At 45.8% G+C, this 23390-nt stretch overlaps 1 protein-coding gene across 1 annotated transcript in view; it reads left to right on the top strand.

The window, feature by feature from the left end:
* Positions 1 to 7103, top strand: part of LOC103531022 (zinc finger protein 462) — a 56564-nt gene extending 49461 nt beyond the window's left edge. The window contains exons 8-9 of the mRNA XM_030468334.1: positions 508 to 776; positions 6950 to 7103. Coding sequence (XP_030324194.1) covers positions 508 to 776; positions 6950 to 7103 — 423 coding nt within the window. The remainder of the gene's footprint in view (positions 1 to 507; positions 777 to 6949) is intronic.
* The last annotated feature ends 16287 nt before the right edge of the window (positions 7104 to 23390 follow it).

Below are 23390 nucleotides of genomic sequence, written 5' to 3'. Positions count from 1 at the left end.
CACCCGTCCTCTTTCTCTGTCTGGGTTATGCATTCTGTCTTTCTCTGGGTCACATAGAATCATAGAATAATAGAGTGGTTTGGGTTGTAAGGGACCTTTAAAGGTCATTTTGTCTTCCCCCCCCTGCAACGAGCAAGGACACTCAGAGTCCCATCCAACCTGGCCTTGAATGTTTCCAGGGAGGGGGCATCCACAGCTTCTCTGAGCAGCCTGTGCCAGTGTCTCCACCCTTATTGTAAAACATTTCTTCCTAATGTCTAACCTAAATCTACCCCCTTTTAGTTTAAAACCATTATGCATTGTCCTATTGCAACAGGCCCTGCTAAAAAGTTTGTCCCCATCTTTCTTCTAGGTCCCCTTTAAATATTGAAAGGCTGCAATAAGGTGTCCCCACAACCTTCTCTTCTCCAGGCTGAACGACCTCAACTCTCTCAGCCTTTCCTCATAGGAGAGGTGCTCCATCCCTCTGATCACCTTTGTGGCCCTCCTCTGGACTCTCTCCAATAGGTCCACATCCGTCTTATGCTGAGGACTACAGAGCTGGACGTAGTATTCCAGGTGGGGTCTCACGAGAGCAGAATAGAGGGGCAGAACCCCCTGCTTCGACCTGCTGTCTATGCTTCTATTGATGCAGGGACACCACTCATTGCTGATCTCCATACGGACATTGAGCTGTTGACCACTACCTTCTGGATGCGACCATCCAGCCAATTCCTTAGCCACCAAGCAGTCTACCCATCAAATCCATATCTCTACAATTTAGAGAGAAGGATGTTGTGGGGGGCTGTGTCAAAGGCCTTACAGAAGTCCAGATAGATGACATCCATAGCTCTTCCTTTGTCCACTGATGCAGTCACTCCATCGTAGAAGGCCACGCGGTTGGTCAGGCAGGACTTGCCCTTGGTGAAGCTATGCTGTCTGTCTTGAATCGTGCCTCTGTCCTCTATGTTCCTTATCATAGCTTCTGGGAGGATCTGCTCCGTGATCTTTCCAGACACAGTGATGCATGGGTGTCCCTTTCTCTCAACTTCTTGAGGAGCAACCACTCGAGCAGGTGTCCCCTCTGGAGGGGAGAAGGTCGAGCACACCTTCTAGGGAAAGTGTACAGGACTCTTTTCCATCAAAGGTGGGACTAGGCTTTTATAGAATAAAGTGATTGTCTGCTGTCATTTAACTACTTAGCCATACCTCAAAAATCCCCTATTGGAGAACAAAAGGGACACAGGAAAAAAACCAAGAAAGCCTTTTTTTCTCACCAAACAAACTCTTTTGTTTATCTACCCATTCTTGTTTTGTCTTCATTTGGCCTAGCTGTGGTTAAACTGAGATCTGTGTTCTTCAACACAGGAGAGCAGCTGGCATCACAGACATCAACTTGGCCTTCTATTTGTACTTTCAAGATTGTTACCAGTTCGGAGTCTTCTATGCCCTTTGCTTTCCAATGGAAACTCTCCAACTCCAGGCTAGGGGCAGTGAAACTAGGAGACAAAGGGCAGTTGAATGACAAAGGGAAACTGAGCCAGGCACATTGAGGCAGAGCGCCCTGCTACAGGTGCAGTCAACATGCTGGAGGGAAGGGAGGCCATCCAGAGGGACCTTGACCAGCTGAAGAGGTGGGCCCATGCCAATCTCATGAAGTTCAATAAGGCCGGCCAAGTGCAAGGTTCTGTACATGGGTCAGGGCAATCTCAAGCCCAGTTGCAGGTTGGGCAGAGAATGGATTGAGAACATTCCCAACATGGCCCTTCTTGTTATTTGTATCTGTTGCCAAGTTCAGCTCCAGTGGCACCTTGGCCTTCCTGACCCCATCCCTACACGACTGGGCAGTGACTGTGAATTCCACCAGTGCGTGATCACTGCAGCCCAGGCTGCCTTCAATCTTGATGTCACCAATTAGTTCACTTGCCTTGGATGATCCCCTCTGGTAGGGCTGTCTACTACCTGGCTTAAAAAGTTTTCCTCAGCGTGCTCCAGGAGTCTCAAGCACAATTGCAGGTTGGGCAGAGAATGGATTGAGAACAGCCCTGTGGAGAAGGATTTGGGGGTGTTGATTGATGAGAAGTTCAATATGAGTCAGCAATGTGTGCTTGCAGCCTTGCAAGCCAACCGTATCCTTGGCTGCATCAAAAGAAGCATGGCCAGCAGATCAAGAAAGGTGATTCTCCCTCCCTCTCTACTCTGCTCTCGTGAGACCCCACCTCAAGTACTGTGTCCAGTTCTGAAGCCCCCAACACAGGAAGGACATGGAGCTGTTGAAGCGAGTCTAGAGGAGGGCCACAAAGATGATTAGATGGCTGGACCATCTTTCCTGTCTTCATAGGATGAGAGAGTTGGGGTTGTTCAGCCTGGAGAAGAGAAGGCTCTAGGCAGACCTTATAGTGGCCTTCCAGTATCGGAAGGGGGCCTACAAGAAAGCTGGGGAGGGAGTTTTATAAGGGGCCTGTAGCAATAGAATGAGGGGTAACAGTTTTAAGCTGAAAGAGGGTAGATTTAGATTAGATATAGGAAGAAATTCTTTCCTGTGGGGGTGATGAGACACAGCAGTAGGTTTTCCCAGGGAAGCTGCGGATGCCCCACGCCTGGAATTGTTCAAGGACAGATTGGATGATGCTTTGAGCAACATAGTTTAGTTGGAAGTATCCCTTCTCATGGTAGAGGGGGTTGGAACTAGATGATCTTTAAGGTTCCTTCCAGCCCAAAACATTCTATGATTCTATGATTATGAGACTTCTCCCAGCTGATGTAGAATATGTCTGCCTCTTCATCCTGGTTGGGTGGTCTATAGCAGACTCCGAACACGATGTCTGCCTTATTGGCCTTCCTCCTCATTCTCACCCATAAACACTTAACCCTATTGTCCCCATCATTAAGCTCTAGACAATCAAAACACTCCATAACATACAAGGACCACCTCAATGCCTCTCCTGCCTCGCCTCTCTCATGAAGAGTTTGAAGCCATCAATTGCAGCACTTCCCCAATCCCTATGTAACCATTCTCAGGCACTTCCATGGCCTCTAACCCACTGTGTCTTTGCTGTCACATAGATTTCCATCCCCTACCTTCACTGAGATGTCAGACCGAAGGACCTCAGTAGCACACCGTTGCATTAAAGGAGAGTAAAGAAATTTAGCAGAAAATAAACCTCCTTGCAATCCAGCTGACCTTCAGATATTAGAGGAGCTGGGGGAGGCTGGGCTTAGGTTCTGAGTGATAGCCAATTAACCTTTAGTAGGACAGAAAACAAGGGTCTGGATGGACTACTAACACCACACTAGTAAAGAAATTATCACAGACACAAGATGGAATTTGGTTGTGCTAAATGAAGTTTTTTACCACCAGAATTGTCGGAGGGTACGGGCTTACAGAGCAAAGAGACGACTCAATATGAGTTAGCAACTAAGCTCAATTTTATAAAGCGAAGTGTTACATTTATATGGTCTTGGCGTCTTCGTGGCTCATGTTGATTGGCTGCGTGTTGCTGTTCACACACCTGTTGTCGCATTGCGAGAGGGTGCTGCTTATCGTCCTTGTCCTGCTTTGTTGATCGCAGGCATTCTGTTTGCAACTTTTTATCTGCCGTAACTTTCTTCTTCTCAGGCTCTGAGAACTGGTTAAATACAACTGTTTATGTGCTGTCTATGGGATGCTTTCCCATCCTGTTATTCTTCTTTTCTGCTGCCAATTCCCTTATCTTTTGCACATAGCTGATCTTTTAATAACCTTGCTGCTAGGCCTCAAGGCCCTTAGATCACTCTGGATAAAGCTAATTAGTCAGGATTGCTCACATGTCCGTTTTCTTCCAAAAACTCCCAACAATTCCCCCTTTTGGTTTTTGAGCAATCCTGACTCACTTCATCACGCGAGATAACATGCTAACGATACATTGCTATAAACAACATACTAACAATACAAAAGCAATAATAACTAATATAATTGATAAGCCTTCTCTAATTAAATCTCTAAACTATCCCCCTAACCCTAAGTGGTTTAAGCCTTCATCTAACCCAGTATATGCAACAGTTAATTTTTTCATGTTATCTTAATCAATCGCTTTTGGTTGTGAATTGACTCTGAATGATCAGATAAATTCATGCAATACACTCCATCAAATTCTTCACAAACATAACCTAAAAGCTAACAATAAAAAGTCAGTGGCAGCACGATATTGTAAAACTGCATGTCCGACACTATCAACATCTTTTAGCATCTGTGTTAATATACCAGAAGTTAAGTTCATCTGCTTAACACTGCAACAGAATAGCACAATCAACAATCAAGATATAGACGAGGGATCCCATAATGTAGCAAGACGTGTAGCAAGACGAATCTTTCTTCAGGGATCGTTGCCTCAAGTCCTTCTCGGTGTCGTGATATAGACTCGTGAGCCGTGCTCTAAGTGTATTGCCCACAAAGTGGAACTAGCAAGATTGGTCTGCCGCTCAGTGAGCTACCAGCACGCTCTCTTGACTAGCTCAGAAGTGAGCTACTCAGTGGGTGTGAGCCTCACCTTTTATTGGCCCCCTGGTCTTGCACATGCTCAATAGGGGGCCTGCCCTAATTGGGCACAGGTGGATTTGATACCGGCTCACACCCACTTCTCAGTAATCAGAGGCGTCTGATTGCTTTGTTCCACTACGCCATAATCAACATATAAACGATCACATGAATTACAACATTAACAAAAGCCTGTTATCAATACAACACAATACGAAAAGCACATTTCACACTGCTGTGGAAGGACTTAAATAGCTTTTTAGTATGAGGAAGGTCAGGTGTCCACTGGCGCGTAGAGCCAAGGGGGTAGGGGAGGCTGATCCAACAAAAATTTGTCAGGGGGCCCCAAAAGCATCCCCAGACCCCTCCTGGGTCATGGCACGGTGGAGTCCTGGTTTCCTCCATGGTTGCCAAATTGAGGCCCAAAAAGGCCTAATAAAATTGTTTAGAGACAGAATTCCAAGCCTTTAAACAGTAAAAGCACACCTCCCCCCTCCCCTCTTTTTTTTTTTTTTTTTTTTTTTTTATAGAACACCAGCCAGCACACCTTTCAGGATGCATATGTCTAATGTACAAAATAGAAAAAAAGGGAAAACTACAACAAACACATGATCTTGTCAATAATGATTCATTCACCACTCCTAACTATACATATGCATCTAGGCTCATATTTATAATATTTAGGGAGGTGACTTGATCAACATGCTCATTATTCACAAAGGGGTGTGGGTTTTAGCATTAAAATTAGCTAAGGCAATACCTTATACCAATAGAGTGATTGAAAAACCTTTCTCCTGAAGATCACCCCTATGAAATACAAAGGTAGAGGTGAACAAAAGCATTTATTCTTAAAACCTGACGAAGTCTACATTTTGATAAACAGACCAAATTTTCCTTAAATATTTATTTATAAATTGGAAGTTGGTAGCTGTGGTGTCTGCAGCAGGGCTCACTTTCTGAGCAGCAGCAGTCAGATACACTGGCAATGCTCACCGGCCGTATCTGAGTTGTGCCCTTGCGTGAGGGGGGGGCGAGAAGCGGCTGCGGAAGCAGGAGTGAGGGTGCTCTCTGTACCAGGGGCAGCTATCACTCTCCGCAGCAACTCTCGGCTTCCAAAAAGGCATACACATTCTCATGCCTGTGGTTTTTGTCTTACTCCTCAGCAATATATGAGAAAAATTAATAACACCCACCAGAAGTTTCAAAAGTGAAATGCTATTGCTACTAATATCTGATGGAGTCAGCCTGAAACAAAATGAAGTGGTACAATCTCCCAAACCAAAACTGCAAGTGTAATTACCAACCAAGTTTTTTATCTCTGTATGAAATACCAGTGAACAATCCACCACAATATACATCAATATTGAGGACCATATTGCAATGATGGTCCCCAAGCAGCTTTATCTGCTTCTAGCATTTGCTCAGAAGTTTCTAACAATTGGGCTGCTGTAGCACCTTTCGGGAGTAGTCCTAATGCACATTTAGTTTTTTCATTAGCATTGTCATATGCTGACATATAAAAAAAATTTTGTTTTCATCTCTTCTGACAAATCCAGATGTGACGTTATCGCTGAATATAAGCGATCCACAAATTTTGAATATGGCTCTGCTCCCCCTGGTTTAATATTTGTAAAGGAGGGGGTTGCTTGTGCAGGATCATGAACAGTTTGCAAAGCTTTATAGGCCAATTCTTGTGAAAGTTGTAACACTTCAGTTTGAAACCATGCCTGGAAATCCGCACATACAAAATGACCAGCACCAAGTAACATTTGTGCTTGCACTCCGTGTAATGCATCGGTGTTCTGTCTAGGAATCACAGCTGCATTTTCACACAGGATTTGCCATTTATGATGAAATTGCAATTGTTGAGAAGAAGTTAACAGAGTATCAATGAGCATTTTTGTGTCATATGGCGTCAACAATTGAGCAGCAAAAAGATATTGCAAAAGAGATTGAGTAAATGACTCAAACCGATTTCAAACTGTACTGCGTAATGGCAGCTTTGGCTTCTTTTATCATTTTCCAATCTAATGCGACCCATTGACCTCCTCCTCCTGGTCCCACAATCACTGGAAAAGCCATCGGACCCATATTGGGAACCATTTCTCCTTCAACTATAGCATTTTCAATAATTCCTTTCCATATAGTTACTGGATACACACTCCCCCCACACACTATCCCCCCCACCACCCTCCCCTCCCCATGCTGGATCTGGAAGAGGCAGAGCAGTGGGTGTTAAAGGGTTAAGGGAAGTAGGAGCAGGAATAGGGAAGGGATCAGGGGGTAAAAATGGATTAGTGCCCCTGGGTTGTTCGCAATGTTCCCCGGAGCAAAAACTAGTTTTTTTTCAGGGGTATACTCATCCTTGGTCTCCAGTTCTTTCAGTTTTTTCAGCAGTTCCCTTAGTTGCTTGTTTCTGAGTCCCAGTTCTTTCCTTGTTTGTTGCATTTTGAGTCTTCACAAGAGCGACTCCGACGTGGTCGGCTATTTGGCTCTCCACAAGAGTGACTCCAACGTGGTCGGCTATTTGGCTCTCTGCAAGAGCGACTCCAGCGTGGATTTGACTCTCCCTGAGAGCGGTGGCTGGAGGAAAGGCCGGTGGCACTAATGACGATTGATAAAAAAAAGGAGCAGCTGCCCTCCGAGTGCCGGTGAGTTCAACAATCTCATTATACTCTCTATGAGAGGGATTCCTATTAATTCGAAACAGCTCCATGAGCTGATCAAGGGGGCTAAAGAGAGCGCCCTGATCCCCACTGTTGGTATGGCTGTTGAGCTGGAAATGTGGGAAGAAATTGGGAAGTCCCGATGGGATGAAATTAGCAAAGGATCTAAAGAGGCTGGAAAATTAGCCATGTTGTGGAGACTGATTCGAAAAAAATTAAAAGAAATGAAAACTGAGAGGGCTGCAGCAGCCTCAGTGTTAGCTGCCTTAACGCCTGATCTACCAGTACCGATGAATGCTCAAAATATGGACTTGACCTCTAAACAGTTATTTGAGACACCTAAAATACCCCCACCAGCACCTGCAGGGGCTGTACTTATTCAAGCTCAGCCAACTGTGCCATTTGACCCTGGGGTTCAGATGAAAAGCAAAAATGAGACCGAGAAGCAAAACCAAAAGCAACTGAAAAGACCACCAGAATCGTCGGAGGACCCAGAGGGAGAGAAGCTTGAGAACACAGGCAAGGAATCTTGGAATGCAGACCCCCTCCCTCCTGCCCGCCTGCTGTGGCTCCTGGCCGCTCTGCCACCGCTGCCTTCCTCTCCACCTCCGACACTTGATTTATCTTCTTGACCACAGTTGCCATCAATTAATCCTCTGCTTCACCTGTCAACACCATCAGTGCCTGCTATAGAGCAACAACCAAGGAAAGAACTGGGACTCGGAGACAAGAAACTGTAGAAAATCCGCAGAGGCTTAAGGACAACACCTAGTCACCAATATGATTAAAGTGAACTTGGCTATTAACAATTCACACTTGCTTTATATAGAGCCCTTGTTTATATAACGATATCTTGCGGGTGGCTATATCTTGGCCACAAATCCTGTTCTCACAGAACTTGTGCTGGCTACATCATTATCCTGTTATTCTTCTTTTCTGCTGCCAGCTCCCTGATCTTTTGCCCATAGCTCATCTTTCAGTAACCTTGCAACAAGGCCTCAAGGCCCTTAGCTCGCTCTGGCTAACGCTAATTAGTCAGGATTGTTCACATGTCCGTTTTCTTCCAAAAAACTCCCAACAATTCCCCCTTTTTGTTTTTGAGCAATCCTGACTCACTTCATCACGCGAGATAACATGCTAACGATACATTGCCATAAACAACATACTAATAATACAAAAGCAATAATAACATACTAATAATCAAAACCAATAATAACAAATATAATTGATAAGCCTTGTCTAATTAAATCTCTAAGCTATCCCCATATCCTTAAGTGATTTAACCATTCATTTAACCCAGTATATGCAACAGTTAATTTTTTCATGTTATCTTAATCGCTTTTGTTGTGAATTGACTCTGAATGATTAGATAAATTCATGCAATACACTCCATCAAAGTCTTCACAAACATGACCTTAAAGCTAACAATAAAAAGTCAGTGGCAGCACGACTTTGTAAAACTGCGTCTGACACTATCAGCATCTTTTAGCATCTGTGTTAAAATACCAGAAGTTGTTCATCTGCTTAGCAGTGCAACAGAATAGCACAATCAACAATCAACAAATAGACGAGGGATCCCATAGTCAACATATAAGCGATCACATGAATTACAACATTAAGAAAAGCCTGTTATCAATACAATACAATACAATACAATACAATACAGTATCAATACAATATGAAAAGCACATTTCACACTGCAGTGGAAGGACTTAAATAACTTTTTTGTATGAGGAAAGTCAGGTGTCCACCAGCGCGTAGAGCCGAGAGGGTAGAGGAGGCTTATCTGACAGAAATTTGTCGGGAGGCCCCATAAGTGTCCCCAGACCCCTCCCGGGTCACGGCACGGTGGAGTCCTGGTTTCCTCCATGGTTTCCAAATTGAGGCCCAAAAAAGGCCTAATAAAATTGTTTAGAGACAGAATTCCAAGCCTATAAACAGTAAAGGCACACCTCCCTCCTCCCTTTTTTTTTTTTTTTTTTTAGCAACTATAGTGTCTGTGGGGGTAGAGACAGCAGCTTACTGGCCGTATCTAGGTTGTGCCCTTGCATGAGGGGGGGGTGAGAAGCAGCTGCTTCTCCTGCTGTCCTGTTTCATTAGCTATGGTTACCCATATAATTTGTTGCTCTAAAAGGTTGGCAGCTGGATGGGCCCGGCTAAGGTCCAGCCATGCCATTATCAGCCATATTCGTTTCCAAATCAGGGCCCACTGGTTCATGGCTGGTGTTGGTCGGCGGTGCTGTGGCAGCTTTGGTCCACCTGCTGGGTACCCACAGTGGCCCTGTAGGGGTAGATAAACACATATATCCTCTGCCATTAAATTGAACTTGTGCAGAACCTTTCCACAAACCATCCTTTGGGTCTCTATAGTGTACCCACATTTCTGTTTTTACTACTTGTTGTGAAGACAATGCATTTTTATGCAACATAACCGGAGGCACTTCTTCGTTTCCAAAAACACACAAACAGCGCCTTATTCAATCGTTCCACAATATCTGACACCTCTGTAAATTTTTTAAGATACTCTTTTAAGGTATGGTTTGTACGCTCCACTATTGCCTGCCCTGTTGGTGAATTTGGAACTCCCCTAATGTGCTCACATTCCATTGTTGCATGAACTTTCGTATCCCCTCACTGGCATATGCAGGGCCATTATCAGTTTTTATCACCTCAGGTATCCCCATTACCACAAAGCACTGAGTGAGATGGCGCTTTACTGCAACACCTTCTCTCCCGTTTGCACAGTTGCCCACACAAACTTTGAAAAACTATCAACTGTTACATGTACATATTTTAGTCTGCCAAACTCACTTACGTGTGTAATATCCATTTACCACACTTCTAGTGCCTTTTGTCCTCTAGGATTGACTCCTTTTCCAATCCCTGGACCATGATGACTACACTGTGGACAGGCTTTTACTATTCCCTGTGCATCATTAAAAGACACCTTAAACTGTCGCACTAATCCTCTTGCATTCTGATGAAATTGAGCATGTGCAATCCTGGCCATTTCAAACTGATTCACGGGTGCTAATAAATCAGCTACTGCAACTAATTGATTGGCCAAATTGTTGCCCTCTCCTATTCCTTTGTTTAGCTGATGGCTCCTAATGTGTATGACACAGTAGGGTGCTGTGCGCTGCCTAATTGCCTGCTGTAACTGCTGAAACAACTGCCCTAAGCGCTTGTTCGATGTTCTGTGCAACACAGCATCCTCGATTCTTTCTGTTACACCAGCCACATACAGTGAGTCAGTGATGGTATTCAATGGTTCATGCATCCATGTAGTTGTGGCCCAACAAACAGCAGCAAGTTCTAATGTTTGCAGTGAATCTTCTGGCGTTACAGGTAACACATGACTATCCCATTGTCCGGTCTTATTTGCCTTCCAAACCACTGCCACTTTGCGTGCTTTCCTTCCTGCGTCCGTAAAAACTGTCTGCGCATTCTGTAGCGGTTGTTCGGAATGCCAGAGCATCCGACTTCCATTTTTGCGATGTTAGGAACCGCAACTCCTTTTGGCTAGGCAGTACTGTAGATAGTGTGCTGGGGTATTCAAGCAGAGACATTTGCAGCGGTAATGAATGCCGAATTGCCCATTCTAGGTCAACTTGCTGCATGGGCAAATGAATAAAGTCTGGCTCTGTGCCTGCTACTGCGAGGGTGCGCATTTGACCCTTCCGAATAATATCTCCTATTTGCTCCAAGCGAGTCAAAATTGACTTCTGCGGCTGAGACAGGAGAAATATCCATTCCAGGAGGGCTATGGGACCCTTTCCCCCTTTTTGTTTTCGCCACTGCAGGAGCAGTGCACAAACATGGTCTTCTTGGATACAGACAAGCAGGTGGAGAGGCTCGTGCAGCATTCATCTGGTAGCCCAATGCGATGCAATCTTTTCTGAAACACGCTGTAATGCGTGACATTGTTGCTTGTCGAGAGAGGTGGGGGCCACCGGGTCTGTGCCCTGCAGTAAGGCGTGCAAAGGAGCTATGTCCGAGTTGGTAAGACCTACTATAGACCGTACCCACTGAAGGTCTTCTAATAACATCTGCGCATCCCGTAGGGTGCGGATGGTAGTCCCAATTGTTACTTTTTGCGGACGTATCACAGTGTCCGAAATGAGCCAACTGAGATATTTCCGTGGAGCAGTGAGCTGAATTTTTTCTGGTGCTATTTGTAAGCCGGTATTGCTCAAGGTTTCCTTGAGGAACTGTAAGTCACGGTCTGTAAAGTCTTTTTCTTGAGCAATTAGGATATCATCCATATAGTGGTAAATTAAGGCCTGATCCCATGCCTTTCTTACTGGTTGGAGAGCTTCTGCTACAAACAGTTGGCACATGGTAGGACTGTTTCGCATTCCCTGTGGAAGGACAATCCATTCAAATCGCTGACTTGGTGCTTCTTTATTAACAGCTGGCAGAGTAAAGGCAAACTGCTTCGTGTCTGCTGGATGCAACCGAATTGTAAAAAAGCAGTCTTTTAAGTCAATGATTAGTAAGGGCCATTTCTCTGGGATCATAGTAGGCAAAGGAAGGCCAGGCTGCAGTGCGCCCATCGGCTGCATCTGCTTATTCACTGCTCTGAGGTCATGCAGAAGTCTCCATTTTCCTGACTTTTTGGGAATCACAAAGATGGGGGTGTTCCAGGGGCTGGTAGACAGCTTAATGTGTCCTGCTGCAAGCTGTTCTTGAACAAGAGCTTGTGCCTGTTGCAGCCGCTCCTTTCTTAGCGGCCACTGTTCAACCCATACTAGTTTCTCTGATGTCCATGTGAGATTTAAGGGCTGGGGCTGCTTTCCAACAGTGGCCGCTGCACAAAAACTGAATCAGTAGATGCTAACACAAGGCCCCACTGTGCCATGCACTCACAGACGATCAAGCTCCCTACTCCTTGAGGTAAGGGGAGCACAGTTATGGTGGCATGTGCAAGTTTACCTTCCAGCTCAATATCTGCCATGCCCAAAGTAACCAATGCCTTAGAGCCACCACCTACCCCTGCAATGTCTACTGGTGATGGCTGAAGTGGCCAATGCGAAGGCCAAAAATGTGTGGATATTATGGTAACATCTGCTCCGGTATCTAGCAGTACTCTAAATGGCTGGTTTTCTCCCTTATATCTAATGTTAACAATTGTTGTGGGGTGTCTACACATATTTAGGGTAAGACACGCTATTGTATCAGTAGACCCAAAGCTTGCATTGCCTCGCAGAGGCTGTGTCGCAGCTGTACTGCTCAAGTCCGCTAGTAAGTTTTTATAGGTTTATATATAGGTTTATAAGTTTCTATAGCAAAATAGCTGTGCAGTTTTGCTACCTTTCGGTATGAACAACGGTGGCTGTAACGTATATGCCACTATGCAAATGTCTCCAGTAGAGTCGGCATCAATTACTCCTGGACATACTATTATACCTTTTAGCCTGGCCAAGAATCGTCCTAAAAGTAATGCTCCTATACCTATCGAACTTGTCTTTGTCTGACCCGTGGGTATTTTAACAGGCTTTGTGCCTACCAACGTCACATCTACTGCTGTTGCCAAGTCTGTTCCCAGGCTCCCAGCAGTGGCAGGAGCCTCCCATTTACTTGGAGTGGGGCAGCTACTGTTGTAAACGCGTGGCCCCCCTTCGCACTCAGATTCCCGTTTCCCGACCTGCGACAAGCTACAGTGCTATGATTATTCACTTTGCAATTGTCACACCAAACTGTTTTTCTACAGCCACGCCTCAGATGCCCCTGCAACCCGCAGGGAAAACATATTCCTTTTTGCTGTCTCTGCCTTGCAACTCCTTTTCTCATCTTAAGCGTGGCTGCGAGCACCTGTGTCTGGCTAGTGAGTGCATCTGACATAACCTTGCCCTGCTCGGCTATGGCGGTTTTAAATGCTTCTGTAACTACCATAGCTTGCTTTTGCGTACTTATATGTGCCATACGATTGGGCATATCGCCTACAGTGGCATCACGCGGAAGTGTGCTCAAAATTACTTTCGTTTTCTCATTTGCATTCTCAAATGCGAACGTTTTCAACAGACGACTTCTAAGGTCCCTGTCAAGATCACTCGCAGCCTCAACAGATGCAACAAGTGTGGTTAGATAGGGCTTGGCGCTCGGAAGATCTCGCCAAGCCATCACCATGGAGCTCAATAAAGCAAAATGAGAATGAAAGCTTCACGCAATTCGTGGATCGTCTACAAGTGGTGATTGACTCTTCATCCCTGCCTGCAGAAGCTAAAGGCGCAGTTCTCACTGAATGCATACGCCAACAATGTAACTCAGCGACTTGAGAAATCCTGTGATCGCTGCCAACATCTCTCTCAGACATGATCAAGCATGTCGTGAGCGAGGAACGTCTATCCCCGGTTCGGGCAGCCATTAACCAACTGACCACTGCAATGGCATGCTTTAAATGTGGTGAAGCGGGCCATATTGCGGCAACCTGCCCCCAGAAGACAGCCCCACCAACAGCACCCCCCCATCCTAAGACCCAGCATAAGGGAGGGTGCTGGGCTTGTGGCAGAAAAGGACATTTAGCTAAGGACTGCAAGGGTAATGCCCAGGGAAACGGGGGAGGGAGAGGACACACGGGCCGTGCGAGATCCTCTCCCACTTGGAACATGGGACGGCCCGACTACGTCTACTCTGGATGGGGCAAGACACCTTCAAACCTGCATCTCAACTCACCAATGTTATTCCCTCGGGAGACCAGGCTCGCTTGCTAACAACCGCCCTGCTAGCACTGAATCAGTTCCCCAGGGGTGAGGAGGTAAATAGCCCCACCCAGAAACACTGGGCCACCCGAGCGATGGAGGAAGGCCCGTTAATTGTAGTTAGGAATGAGCTGGGGGAATGGGAAAAGGGGTGGAGATTAGTGCTAACAGGACAAGGATATGCCGCGGTCAAAAAAGACGGCCAAGTTAAGTGGTGTCCGCTTAAATCCATTAAACCGGACCTTCGGGATGAAATTAATGACGATTCTTAGTTTTTGTCCACAGAACTGCATCATTGGGCGCCCTCGCAATCTGCGTTTTCCGGTGGCAGGAGAAGACATGCCAGCAACCTCCCCGTCCACATCTCAAGCACCCACGCCTGCAGATCTCGTACAAAGGCGGGGCAATCCCCGCGGGGGGGGGGGGGCCACGATGCCTTTGTGCAATCTTGCTGTTGGGACTCGTAATGCCTTCCTGCGGTCTGTATGAGCATCAACCATGGGAATGGGTGCTGGGTAGATGGGAGGACCAAACAATCTTACAAAAAATCATCGCCTCAGGGCCCCCTAGCTTCAAAGTATTCCCCTGTGATTTGGTCCCCACGAACCCTTGTTTGAGTTACGTGGAATACTACATGTGCCCTAGCTCCAAACCCGGTAGGTCTTATTGCAATGCCCCTGACCAATTCTATTGTGCCTCTTGGGGCTGTGAGACCATAGCCTCTGATTGGGCACCAGGAGCAGGGCCAGACAAATACTTGAGGGTACAATGGGGTCCCAATAACTGCGCTAGACGCATACCTCGTCCACACCGGAGTTCCAATCTTGGGGTGTGGACAGAACTCAAAAACAAAGGGTGGTGCAGATATCTTCTGTTGAATGTAACCAAAGAGAATGACCTGGGATGGACAGTCGGTAAGACATAGGGTTTCAGGTACTGGGAGACTGGAGGTGATAGGGGAGGTTTATTCTTTATCAAAAAGCGAGAAATTAAGAGCAGTACGGCGGTTGGCCCCAATATTGTAATTAAAAATGATAATCAGCAGAGAAAAAGCAGCTTGCCAACCTCTGCCCCCATTGCAACCAGCCCCCTGTCACCTAAGGAGACAGTTCTTCCCAAACAACCAATTGTGAACGCCCAACATGTGACTGGTAAACCATTTTTTGGCGTGTTAGACGCTGCCTTTCAGTCACTGAACCACTCCGACCCCAATCTTACGAATTCCTGTTGGTTGTGCTATGATGTGAATCCTCCCTTTTATGAGGGTATCGCACTCAATGCCTCCTTCACGTATTCGTACGACAGTGACCCTGCCCAATGTAAATGGGACACACCACGAAAGGGAATCACCCTGAGCCAAGTCAGTGGCAAAGGGGTATGTTTCGGCAACACTGACCTAGCAAGCTCGGACTACTCTGCCTGTGCAGAAATCGTTGCAATAGATAAGACCCATGCGTGGGCAATCCCATCCGCACCAGGAATGTGGATTTGCCACCAACTGGGAATAACGCCCTGCGTGTCCCTTAAACGCTTCGATTTCGCTAATGACTTTTGCGTTCAGATTTTGATTGCCCCCAGGGTCCTGTACCACCCAGAAGAAGATATGTACCATCAGTGGGAACAGATGGGCATCAGTCTACAAAAAAGAGAGGTGCTGACAGCCGTTACCATAGCAACACTGCTTGGCCTGGGAGTTGCCGGTACAGCCACGGGAGTGGCCTCCCTGGCAACTCAGCAGCGAGGCCTGACCCAGCTACAAATTGCCATCGATGAAGACCTGGAGAAAATTGAAAAATCAATGACCTTTCTAGAGCAGTCTGTCTCTTCACTTTCTGAGGTCGTTTTGCAAAACAGACGGGGATTAGACCTCTTGTTTTTGCATCAAGGAGGCCTCTGTGCCGCCTTGAAAGAGGAATGCTGTTTTTATGCTGATCACACCGGTGTCGTTAGAGACTCCATGGCAAAATTGAGAGAGAGACTAGCTCAACGAAAAAGAGAAAGGGAAGCCCAGCAGGGATGGTTTGAGTCATGATTTAACCAATCTCCGTGGTTAACAACCCTGATATCAACCTTGATAGGTCCAATTGCACTACTCGTCATGGCATTAATCTTCGGACCCTGTATCCTGAATAGGTTAGTGTCGTTCGTTAAAGGCCGGCTTGAGAAAGTTAACGTTCTCTTCCTGGAACATCGGCTGCTTCACTAAGTATACATTCCTATTGTGCTACTCAGATAGCCCCAAACTACCTCAGATTTTACTTTTTATGTCTTACTAACTTATTCTAACCTCCATTTACTTGTGGTGCTTTAAGTTTTTAACTCAGGGATAAGGGATATAATTTTGCATGTGTCTTTATATACAGGTTGATGATTTGCACTAAATGATGATAATCATATAATTTAAGGATGATAGATTTTTAACTAACATTATAAGTATATTTTTGTGGTTATATTTTAATCTATTGGGCATAGGGAGGGGGGAAATGTGGCTAGATAGGGCCTGGCGCTCAGAAGATCTCGCGATGTTACGGGAAGTCAGGGGCCCCTCCCCCTGTAGCCAATAGAATGTGAGCTGTGACACGACGGAAGTGACGCACCAAGGCACAAGGCGCGTCTATTTAAACCCGTGCCACGCTTCAATAAATCTCTTTGCTGCTCATCCCATCTCGGCGTCAGGTGATTATTAACCGCGTGCTACCCCAGAACCAGGTCGTGCCTTTAACCGAAAGGCAACAAACAAGCCTATTTACGAATGTAGCAAAATCCTCATTTGCCCCTGTTTGACCGTTGCCCAATTAGGCAATTTTATCTCCGACGGTACCCTCCACAAAGCTGCTTTCGTGGCTTCCGCGGCAGCGTTATGGACCGCCATCGGCATCTGTAATTGCCGTACACCCGCAGAGTATGCGCCCCGTCCCATAAGCATATCTAAAGTAACGGCATATAGGGGATTATTAGCATCGGGATCATAAACAGCATTAGCGTTGACTACTTTTCGGCATTCATCCTCCCAAAACCGTTCCCACAACAAGAATGCAGAGGGGGTTAAAATCAACTTAGCAACAGTAACACAATTGTCTGGTGTTATAACATTAGAAGCAAACAAGTAATTAACCATTTGACGCAAGGGTTCCGAATGGAACCCATACGTGCTAACCGTTACCCGCAACTGTTGCATAAGCTTCCACTCAAAAGGACTATATTGTGCATGTGCCTGACCCCCATTATCAACTACCCGAACTGGGCATGCTAACGGGCCCACCCCACACGCCTCAGAGGCCTGCCAATCTCCTTCTAAGATGGCATCTCTAATAACCCCAGACCACCTATAATTCACATTTAATGGCTTAATATGCAAACCATTTGATGCTGTGACAGTCACGTCGCCCACAGCACTGGTAACCACCGGTTTAGGCTGGAAAACTGGTATGTCTTGCATCTTCTTCGTCACTTCAGAGAGGAGGTGATCCGATGGTCATGGGTGCTTTTTTTCTCTGCAGCTCGCTCATTACTGGTGGAGGTTGTGGCTGCTCGGTGTCATCCATATCGCTGGGGATCACATCGGCATCATCGCCGTCTCGCTCATTATCTGGATTTTCCTGTCGGATAGTGTTAACTCATCGGGAGGAGGAGGGGGAGCCAAGGGCACACAGCGTGAACCGCAGCACGGTCCTCCAACCTCTGGCGCTTGCTGCAGCTGTAGCAAGACGAACCTCTTTTAGAGTACGGCGCTTCAAGGTCCAACCAGGTGTTCCAGCAGAGACTCACGAACAGTGCTCCGAGCCTATAGCCACAGGGTTGACTAGCCTGGATCGGTGCTGTTGCTCTGAGAGCGACTGATCTCTCTGCTGGCTAGCTCAGGAGTGAGCCCTACCTGTGTCTCAGGCCTCACCTTTTATTGGCCCCCTGGTCCTGCTCATGCGCAGTGGGGGCCCACCCTAATTGGGCACAGGTGGGCTTGACACAAGCTCATGCCCACTCCCTGGCAATTAGGGGCACCTGGTTGCCTTGTTACAGTATATGCAGCCGTCGCTGCATCTCCGTTACAGACGAGCAGATAGGGACGTCGAAACTGGCCACAGATGGTCCGGTGGCAAACAGCTTAGATTCCTTATCCACAGGTGTGGTCTCGCCTAACATGACTTGGGCGGCGGCGGTCACTTTCTTTTCTGACTGGTATAGTTGCAGAGTATTAATAATTTCCCTCCACGTTTTCCCAAGTTCTTTGGCTTTAGCATCTCCATCTAACGTTTGATCCCACAAGGAATTCCCAATCTCTCGCCATTCCAAAACACTGAATATGAAGGTGGGATCTTGTAAATGTCCCTTTTCTTTCGCCCAACTACATAGGCTGTGCAGTTTCTTGGTAGACACCAAGGCCGCTCGCTTAGCAAGAAATTCACTTAATAATGAGATTGACGCTTCCCTTTCCATATCTCAGTCGGGAAGTTGAACTCGCCGGCACTCGGAGGGCAGCTGCTCCCTTTTTTTTATCAATCCTCTTTAGTGCCACCGGCCTTTCCTCCAGTCACCGCTCTCATGGAGAGTCAAATCCACGTTGGAGTCGCTCTTGCAGAGAGCTAAATAGCCGACCACGTCGGAGTCACTCTTATGGAGAGCCAAATAGCCGACCATGTTGGAGTCGCTCTTGTGGAGAGTCAAAAGCTGACCACGTCGGAGTCACTCTTGTGGAGAGCCAAATAGCCGCATCACGTCGGGGTCACCACTTGTCGGAGGGTATGGGCTTACGGAGCAAAGAGACGACTCAATATGAGTTAGCAATTAAGCTCAATTTTATAAAGCGAAGTGTTACATTTATATGGTCTTGGCGTCTTCATGGCTCATGTTGATTGGCTGCGTGTTGCTGTTCACACACCTATTGTCATGTTGCGATAGGGTACTGCTTATTGTCCTTGTCCTGCTTTGTTGATCGCAGGCATTCTGTTTGCAACTTTTTATCTGCCGTAACTTTCTTCTTCTCAGGCTCTGAGAACTGGTTAAATACAACTGTTTATGTGCTGTCTATGCGATACTTTCCCAGCCTATTATTCTTCTTTCTGCTGCCAATTACTTTATCTTTTGCACATAGCTGATCTTTTAATAACCTTGCTGCTAGGGCTCAAGGCCCTTAGCTCACTCTGGCTAAAGCTAATTAGTCAGGATTGTTCACATGTCTGTTTTCTTCCAAAAAACTCCCAACAAGGAACCAATCTTCCCCAGCCGGAGGAAATCAATCCTCCTCAGCCAGGGGAAACCTTCCCCGGCTGGAGGAAATCAATCCTCCCCAGCCAGGGGAAACCTTCCCCAACTGGACAGGTCTTCGTGCACAAGAATTACAGGGGAATCCTACAATATTCCTTTACTTATATCTCTGTCATTTCTCGGTATGATCTCTGATGTCTATGGCATGGAGCTCGACCCCCGGGTCCACCCGCAGAAATGCGGATGGGGCGCCTACCCAGGAGAAAAGCTTCGCAGCACAGAGTTTCAGGATCCAAGTCATGGCACCAATTTGTTAAAAACGCTGACTCGATGTATCAACAATAAAACTTTTTATTGAGAGAGATATAAGTAAAGAAACGCACTGCAGTGCACTGGGTAGCCAGGGAGCCGCAGCTTCACCACCAGCTCGCAAGTTCAATAAGGTAAAACCTGTCCTTTTATACTTTTCGTAAACCCCTTCCCCTTAGTCTCTTATCAGGTTATCATTGGTTTTCATTTTGCGGGATCTCCCAGCATTGGTTCTTGTTTCACGGGCTTCGTTCTGTTGCTGAGGGAAATGGTCACATGACGTCCCTGTTTTGCAGGCCCCCACGGTTGTCCCCTCCTCCTGTTTTTCTGACTTTTCTTTCTTATCAGTACACTTAAACACAAACTTTAAAATAGCAGGATATAACATGCTACCTCAACAAACAGCCCAAGCAAACATTATTAAATTGAAAGATAATCTCAACAAAACAATAAATTACAATTTTAAACTCTTATTTTTCACAACAACTATTACTAGAAGGGAGTGGTTTTGATACAGCATTGTAAGCCCTGGAACAAGACCTTTTTAATATTCCTAGAAGACTGCCTGGAGAAGGCCTTCATATGGCCTAAGGCCTGCATATAGAGACAATATTAGAGATAAAGATTGAGGATCAAGTAGGCAGAAGTCTGCTGTAGTGTCTCAGTCTGATAGGTCTTAACCATGTTTAGTCACCAGTCATCGTGAGTATCTTCAGTACATCGATGACATCATGGTATGAGGAGACACAGCAGATAAAATATTTGAAATGGGGACAAAGATAATTGACTTTGTGTTGGAAGCTGGGTTTGCCATTAAGAGAAGGAAGGTTAAAGGACCTGCCAAAGAGATACAGTTCCTGGGAATGATGAGGTTGAAAATGCCACATTCCTATGGATGTGGTGAATGAGATAACAGCCGTGTCTCCACCTACCAGTAAAAAGGAGACACAGGCCTTGTTGGGTGTTGTAGGTTTTTGGAGGACGCATATTCCACCGCACAGTGATAGTGTAAAGCATCTCTAATAAAGTAACTTGAAAAAGAAAAATTTTGTATGGGGCCCTGAACAAATACAGGAATTTGAACAGATAAACTGAGAAATTATACATGCCATGGCCCTGGGACCTGTCCAAACAAGAACAAAGATAAAGAATGTGATCTACACTGCAACAGGGGATGATGGTCTTAATTGGAGCCTCTGGCAGATAACACTAACAGACACTCGAGGACTTGCCCTAGAATTCTGGAGTTGTGGTTAGAGAGGCTTGGAAGCCAATTACAATTCCACAGAAAGGGAAATATTGGCTGCCTATGAAGGAGTTAAAGCTGCTTCAGAAGTCATTGGCACTGAGGCACTGATCCTTCTGGTACCATGAATACCAGTCCTCTCCTGGATGCACAAGGGGAAGGAACCATCCACCCATCATGCCACTGATGCTACCTGGAGTAAGTGGATTGCCCTAAAACCAAAGAAAGCATGAAAAGGAATCCCCAACTACTTGGGCATTGTGGAAGTAATCACAAATTGGCCAGAGGGCACAGCGTTTTGGATTCCACCAGAAGAGGCAGTGACTCGTGCCAAGGAAACCCCCGCATATAAAGACCTCTCAGATCAGGACAAACACTAGGCTCTTTTCACTGATGGGTGTTATGACCCAAGTCATCCATGAGTGTCAGGGCAGAAGATTAATACCTTTGCGGTATCAGGGACTGATGTAAACACTTTGAATTGAAAATACAAAATATGTCTCTTGAATCAATTTTTTTTTCCTTCTTCCTGTTGCAACATACTGACAATTAACATATCTTTACCTCACCATATGCCTGACAGACACCTAAAAGATAAGATTGCTTATCAGGTCGCCTCCTGGTGCATGGTGGAGACAAAGACAATGTAGCAGGACACACAAAAGACTGAAAGATAAGGATGACACATCTCCGGGAAGTCTGTGTGTATCTGGGACTTATGAAAAAAAAAAAAAAAAAAAGAGACCCCTCTTCTTTTTGCTGTATAAAAAACCCTAGGAAAAAAGGAGAAGCAGCGGCTTTTCCTCTAGACCCCCCCTTCTCTTGGCACTTCGGCTTCAGCTACAGGACAGCAACAGCGAAGGAACAGAGAGGCAAAGAACCTCAGATCAGCAGGAGCAACTCCAGCCTGAGGCCAGGGCTGGTGGACGGTGATAACATCTTGATTACCCCCTTGTCTCTTTTCTCTCCTTAACGACTCTTCTCTCCAAAGTAGCTAATTGTATAAATCCTAAAATAAATCCTTGTAACTTGTTTAAATCATAACGCCTTGTTATTTTTGTAAATTCATGCATCGTCTATGAGTAGTGGCTGAATTTTCCTCGCAATCAAAATATAAAATAATAACTTGGATCGTAACAGGAACGGTGACTGAAATATAAATACAGAGAGGCCTGGCAGATTGATTTTATCACCCTACCTCAAACTCACCAGAGTAAGCGTTATGTGCTTACGATGGTAGAGGCAAGGACCAGATGGCTAGAAGTATACCCAGTACCTCATGCCACTGCCCCCAATATCATTTTGGGTCTTGAAAGGCAAATTTGGTGGCATCATGAAACACTAAAGAGGATTGAGTCGGACAATGGGACAAAACCAACCTAATAACTACCTGGGCCAAAGAGCATGGTAGAGAGTGGATTGATCATATTTCTTACCATGCACCAGCCTCCAGAAAGACAGAACGTCATAATGGCTTTCTATAAAACACCCTGAAAGCAATGGGTGGTGGAACCTTCAAAAACTGGGACAAACATTTAGCACAAGCTACCTGGCTAGTTAATACCAGAGGATCAATCAGTTGAGCCAGCATTGCCCAGTCAGAGTTCTTACATATAGTAGACAGGGATATATTCCCTGTTGTATATGAAAGGAATGTACTGGGAAAAGCTGTGTGGATTTCTTCATCTGTGGGCAAAGGTGAACCTATTCATAAGATTGTGTCTGTGCAAGGCTGTGGAAACACCTGGTGGATAATGGAGGAGAACAGTAAGGTTCAGTGCATACCACGAGGTAATATAATCCTTGCTAAAAAGACATGCACATAGTAAGGAGAAGGGGTGGACTGCCCTGATTTGAGAGAACCAGGATATTAAAACCCTGCCTGGGCCACCCCCAGCAATTGCAAGCCTGCTGATGTTGCAGTTATAATGAGGAGTAGCTGTGACTATGGAATGGGAGGATGCGTCTTGTGACCTAAAACACCCAATCACATTATTCCTTCTCATCATGCTCAGCTTAAAATGTCTCCCAAGTGAAGCCTATTAGGTATTTTCTCTTCCTGGTGTGCTGTTTCAAGTACTTACTTGTGCTACCATGTTCCTGATGCTGATCTTCCCTGTTTCCTCCATGGAGAAAGACTGCATTTATGAAGACAGCTCACCTTCTACATACTTAAGATTTTACAGCTTAAAAGTCTCTCTCCACTATTTCTTCTTCCCTCTGGGAGGGAAATGGGAATAACAGAGAGCATCTGTCACTGCCCAGCCATTGTCCAAACTGTGACAAAAGGGAAGACCAACCCATAGTTCTTTGAGCTTTGGACAGTGTTCAGGGGAGAGTGATTGCAGGAATAGTATTCAAATCAAGCTCCTTTGCTTTGGGAACTTTGCGTTCCTGTTTTTCCTTTTGTAACAGATAATTAAGAAAATAAAGCACTAAGAGGGGTACAGGTTTCTGGTTACAAAGAAAGCCTGAAGCCAAGAACTTTGGCATTTTAGCAGTGTTCAAGGGGAAAGTGAAAGTGATGGCCACAAGGGAATTAATGTTAATCACTTTCTGCTTGGCATCTGTGCTTGCTTGTTTTCTCTTTTGTTAAATGTAGCCAAAGGAGACAAGGCACCACGAAGGGTGCCGGCATCATTTTAAAAGTTGACACTGCAGCCCCAAAGTGTTGTGGGCTTTAAACAGTGCTCTAGGGGAAAGTGATGCCCAGAACAACATTCACATCAGTATCCTTCTTTTTGGGAGCCCTGCCTGCTTGGTTTCCTTTT

This window comes from Calypte anna, chromosome W (genome assembly GCF_003957555.1).
Source record: "Calypte anna isolate BGI_N300 chromosome W, bCalAnn1_v1.p, whole genome shotgun sequence".
In the NCBI taxonomy this organism is placed as follows: Eukaryota; Metazoa; Chordata; class Aves; order Apodiformes; family Trochilidae; genus Calypte; species Calypte anna.
Note: the sequence above shows the minus strand (reverse complement) of the source record. Positions and strands in the feature narration are given on the sequence as shown.